This window comes from Ochotona princeps, chromosome 13 (assembly GCF_030435755.1).
Source record: "Ochotona princeps isolate mOchPri1 chromosome 13, mOchPri1.hap1, whole genome shotgun sequence".
Taxonomy (NCBI): Eukaryota; Metazoa; Chordata; class Mammalia; order Lagomorpha; family Ochotonidae; genus Ochotona; species Ochotona princeps.
The window spans coordinates 2,144,773-2,150,670 of record NC_080844.1 but is presented as its reverse complement, the minus strand read 5'-3'; the positions used below and the strand labels follow the sequence as shown (position 1 = coordinate 2,150,670).

The window sequence follows — 5,898 nt, the reverse complement described above, 5'->3', positions numbered from 1 at the left end:
CTGATCTGAAGCCAGTAGCCAGGATTCAGGAGATTCTTCCAGATCTCCCATGTGGTTCAGGGTATCAAGGCTTTGGGACTTCCTCAAATCATTTTCCAGGCCAGAAGCTGGAAGCTGGATGGGAAGTGGGGCTGCTAGGAAATGATGCAGCAAGACTTTGTGCGCCCAGGTGTGTGTAATGTGAGGGCTTTAGCCAGGTCAGGCCCAAAAAGTGAAAATTTAGGAAAAATATTTAAATAATATCTATACAGTTTTCCATACAGGAGAAAGAAACATAGCAAATTAAAAACACTTCCCAAATCTTATACAATGTCAAAGTCGAGATAAAAATTATCATATAACAGATACAGAGTAGTTAAAGCTGGAATTAGGCACATAATTACTAAGCATTCAACAAGCAAAGGTGAATTTAGATTTTTTGGAAGTAAGTAGGATTAACATTTAGGTGTTCTAATGAACTTCTTATAAGCACACTCTGAAACGTTTTCCTTGACAAAGTTAGAAAGTAGAAGAGGAAGAAATTTCAATACATGGGCATCTTTGAAAGAAGTCAGCCATATAGATTTCGGTAGTGACAAAGTGGAAATAAAAAGAGATACTAGTAGAATTTGCCATGTTTGCATCACATTAAAAATTCTGGATGTTTGAATATGTCACAAATGATATATTTTATCTTTCTGACTTACTTTACCAACTCTTGAAATAATTGGCAAATATTGATTACTTTTTTCAGAATGTCAGCTATTCGCTTGTCAGAACTAATAAGCACCAAAGGACTGACAGTGGCATAAATATTTCCCACCAGTGTCTGCACACCCAGGACCACAGGTTCGTATTTCCACAATACAGCTGAAAAGAATGAGATAATACTATCCACACAATACATAATCACAAAGAAACTCAGCAGAACTAGGACAGTACATGTTGCCCTTTTTGCTGGGGAGGTTCTTGGGGAAATGCTCATGCTGTGAAGGTACTCAGACTTCCTCTGATGGCTACATAAGAAAATCACCATGTACATGCTGGATAGCAGCATGATTCCTACAAAGAAGATGTTCTGGGTCAAGATAAGCATGCGATATAGTGCCCTGACAATGGAATTTATAGTGGTGAGTGAGCAGTACTTATTGACATTGAGTAGATTGGTCCTGTTGGAATGAGCTACAGTGTTGATGACCATGCTGCTATTGGAACACAGGTTGAAGCAACAAATACAGAAGAAAGCAATGACAATATAATGTGTGAGTTTCTGCTTAAATCTTGACAAGTAGAAGGAGCTGGGACTGATGGTGATGACCTGAACAATGCTCAGCAGACAGGTGATGGAGATGGAGAGACCCCTAGACACTCTACTCACGTAGAGCATAACTTTACACTTTAAATCATCTGGAAATCCCAGGGATTTGAACATATCTGCCGATGAAATATCTAGAGAGGTAAGTAGCATCACTATATGGACAAAAGACAACTGACAAGTGATCATATCAGTTGGTCTAGGCCTATGAATTTGATGGATTGTGAAGATGTGGAAGACAAGGAGGAAGGTATTGGCTAAGATACCAATGCCAGCTTGGAAAAAATACACATGTTTCAGTGATAACATTACTGGATATTCTTTTCATATCAGTATATTTGAAAATACTTCAGACACCTATGAAAGAAAACAGAGATCGCATGTCACTATAAATCTTTGTTTATATGAAAATCATGCAAAACCATCATTTCTATTGTACCCACTACTTTAATAAATTCTGAATGTTTAGTAAAATTATTTATAGAAAACTTCTGCATTACTTAATCTATAACATGAAAATTTGTTAGTATACATCTTTTTTGAAACTTTTGTAGTCTTTAAAGTCTGCAACAAAGCAATATGATTTTAGTTTGATTTCTCATTTTGAAATAATTTCTCTAAATGCATACATCCATGTGTGTATATTTTTATAAATAACTGAAGCAAAAATCACTCACATTCAGAAAAAATGTGCAGAAGTACAGCACCCTTCCACAACCACATGACATGTCTTGAGTTAACATAGGAATCAATGCTTCGTTGATTAAATGGATGCTGAATATTCTCCAAAGCTTACTCTAGTAAAGCAGAAACAGTTGTGTATCACCTTCAAACTGAATAAATGATTGACTGTTTCTGCATCTCAATGATCATAATCAACTCATTTAGTAATATGTTTAAGGTGAAATGATCTAATACAAATGATAGTTAAATATGTAACTGTATTACAATATTCACACATTATGAGCCATCCATTCAAATTACTGACAAAATGGTGGATAGATAACATCAGTATTTTCTTCGTCCCCCACACCAATATTTGCCTGATGCTCTCATATTTTTTCATAATTATATGAAGCAGCATTTGAAGACATATGACAACGTTTACATTATTGAAATGTAACATGAGCTTTTGATGTGCAGATATGTTTGTGTCAGTTATTAGTGTTTATTGACAAAATTGGGTCACCTGGCAGAATCAAGCAATAAACATCTTTTCCACTATTGTAAGTGCACTCAAATTTTTCTTAATAAAATGGACAAATTTTAGAAGAATAAAGAGGATAAGGATCCAACAGCATTGAATAACTACAATGTGTTACCCGTTCTTTGGAAATGTTGTTTAATGTTGAAAAATGAAAAAATCAAAGATAATGATGAGAATATGCATAATCACAAAAATTGAGTTCCCAGAACCATTGAGAAAAACACAAAACAAAATATTGAGAGAAAAGTAGGAGACAAAAACTGAAACAAGATAAGTTAGTAGGAAATCATAAATGTTAGTTTTCAAACAAAAAAAATGCTCTATAGAGATTAGTTGCTAAAATATCAACCGAATCAAGTAGATACAAGAAAGAAATGAAAGTGCATCTTTAAAGTTTCATTAATGACAACCTACAAATCACTAAAATAATGAGGTGATAGCCAGAGTAACCTGCCAAGTAGGGAGTTTAGAAAAATGTAAAGAATGTGTCTTCTGCCCCAGTTTACCTGAACAAGAGCATTGGGTTGAATTTAAATGAACTTCATCCTCGTTATTCAATATCACCAAAGCATGCTGAGTCAGTGCAGGTGAGTTATATCTAATTAGAGCAAATTGAAATCAATGAAGAAGTTAAATTGAAAACATACTGCAATAAATGATACTATATTCAATTGCAATTTAAGGCAGTAAATAAATGCAACTATAATGTTGGAAACCCATCCACTCAATGTAATTCATATAATTACTGAATTCATTAATCTAAGATTGATATCATGAACTGATAATTTTCTTAACATTACACAGAAAAATAAACTGTTTCATCCCATAAGACACAAAGGAAGACACTCACCCAGCTAAGCCTCTGATCTGAATCCATTGTGAACTAAATCCTCTACATGTGTTTATAATGAGGGGATGGTAGCAGCTCATCTCTGTGTTGGCTGATTATTCTCATTTCACTTGTAGAAGCAGGATAATTCTGGCCTGTCATCTTTAGAAGAGTATCCACTCAAGGGAAAATGTGATCTTTCCTGGTTTCTGGCAGACATCAGTGGAGAACATCTGTGTTCCACTTGTCTCACCTATGGATTCATTTCTCCAAGGCAGGCCTGCCCGGGCAGGTTGTCTGCTCTCAGTCCTTGTTAACAGACAAAAGAAAAACAATAAACTTGACTTCATGACAAGTACAATCCACAGCTGATTTCTCAGGAGAGCTCCACTGTCCAGGAGACCCAGAGTGGCATTCAAATTGATTCTCATCTGTGGATCTTGGGGATACAGTAACCACCTGTAAATCAGGTAAAGTTCGCCTCCCCCACTGCTCCTCAGGAAGGATATTTGATCCAACAAGAAACATCCCTAACCCAGGGCATATGGATTGGTAGCAGAATGCTGACTGCATTTCCTTCTCTCCAAGATAATGCAGGATCCCACATGAATGCCCATTCTGATCCCAGCAGTCCTCCAACACGTGTATTCATGATGTTCTCGGTAATATTAGAAAAGAATGACTACCAGGAATATCAGAACAAGTCAAAAATCTAGTATGCTTCAGCAGATTTTCTGTCACCTGCTCCTGAGCAGAAGTCATTATTACTGATCAAGATGATAAAATGCCACAAATGAGGTAAAATTAAAAGAAACTGGAGACCAATATGTCACACTGAACTATCCCTGGATAGTTCACTGTGCTTTCAACTTCAAGGTGCTAAACTCAAATCTCTCTCACACACTCCTATTTTTTAAGTTACTGATTGAATTCCATTCAATACATGTAAGGTTCCTATTTACATGTCTGGCCCAGTTTCTTAAAAATTGTGTAAGAAGTTTTTTTTTTCTTTTTATAACTCACTTGATGTATTTGTATTGGAATATCAGATATACACATACAGGAGACAAGTGGCTTGGATGGCTGGAACGGAGCCAATAATGAAGCCAGGAGCCAGAAGCAGGGAACTGAATGGAAGCAGTGTCAATGGGATACAAACCAATGCCCATATGAGATTCCGGATTGAGATTCCTGTCACTAGGCTATGGCACAGGTACTTCAAGGATTTATTCTTAAGGTTTAAATGCTATTTATTTAAAGAAACCTGTAATAGCAGGAAACGCAAATACTGTACATTAATAGATCATAATGAAGAAATTAAGCAGACATATTGAGGTAAGAAATCTCATAGAAAAGTTATTTGAATTACCAGAGAGTAAGTAAAAGCCTGTGACCCCATTGGAAATATGATCAAACACCTCCCTGATTGGGCTGCAGCTCCAACTATTGAGCATGGAACCAGAGCTGGGAACCAGCCTGGCTAGACATGTGGTAGTACCTGCTGGAATGAGTTTGGGTGGGGGAGTGGAGTAGGCTGAGTTAAATTAAGATTCTACACATCTAATGATGTATATGTGATCTGAATGGGATGTGGGGCAGAAGAGAACAGTCCACTGTACAATCTGGCAGGCACAGGAGCCAGAGATAAGGAAGTCCAGTTGGGGGGATTGCTCTGACTATGCTGCAGCACCCCCTGGGAGAGGATGTGGCGGACAGGGCTGGGCTGGGCTGCAGAACCAATTGATTTGAGGGGGAAGGAGGGCTGAACAAATGGGTTAACTACCCAAGCGATATATGACAGCTTGTATTTGAGCAAATGGAGACTCAGAGGTGGCCTATGTCAGCCAGTTGAGCTTGAAAGGATGTCCTCATCATTGGAGCAGTGATAGCAACAGCATCTTTGAACTCACTGAACTCTCATTACAACTTAACCAAAACATTCTGAAGATGCTCTGCTATGAGGACTTTCCCTAAGAATGGGATGGCTATTCACAAACAACACGAACAGAGGCAGATGAGAGGCCCAACATAGTTTCTCCCTTTCTATCCACCATTCCCTCAGATATGTAAAGAAAATGTGTAAATGATGGTCTTGCCCATTTTCCGCTGATTCTCAAACCTTCTCATCCTGGTCATCTATGTATAAAGTCAAAAATAAATTTTGAAAATGGAAACTTCTCTCTAAGGAAGCTTTGTTTGTTTGTTTTTGACATTTGGTGTATTAAAGTACTTCTGATTTTGTGTATTGAATTTTGTATCCTAACATTATTTTTCCATTTTTTATGATTAAGAATTTGATACAGTTCCATGGTACATGGGATTTCACTTACCTCTTTCCAAATCCCCTCGCCCTGCATTGATTCCCCTTATATTATTAAAATGGTATAGTTCTTTATAAGTAGTTATACATCCTTCATTGCAGGCATGAACAATGACAGAGAGTCCAGCATCCTATTGTCAAGATATATTTAACAGATTCATTGAGAGTCCATCTTTGATCTGGAGGTAGAGATGTATACTGCATGTATGCTCACATCTTAATATTGTGGTCTCCATTACACAGTTACC

The 5,898-nt window shown here is 37.1% G+C and overlaps 1 protein-coding gene across 1 annotated transcript; it reads right to left on the bottom strand.

Moving 5' to 3' along the window:
• Window positions 1-682: 682 nt before the first annotated feature.
• On the bottom strand, window positions 683-1,603 carry LOC131481740 (vomeronasal type-1 receptor 51-like). Its single transcript, XM_058671871.1, has one exon. The coding sequence runs from the start codon at window positions 1,601-1,603 to the stop codon at window positions 683-685; it is 921 nt and encodes a 306-aa protein (XP_058527854.1).
• Window positions 1,604-5,898: the final 4,295 nt, after the last annotated feature.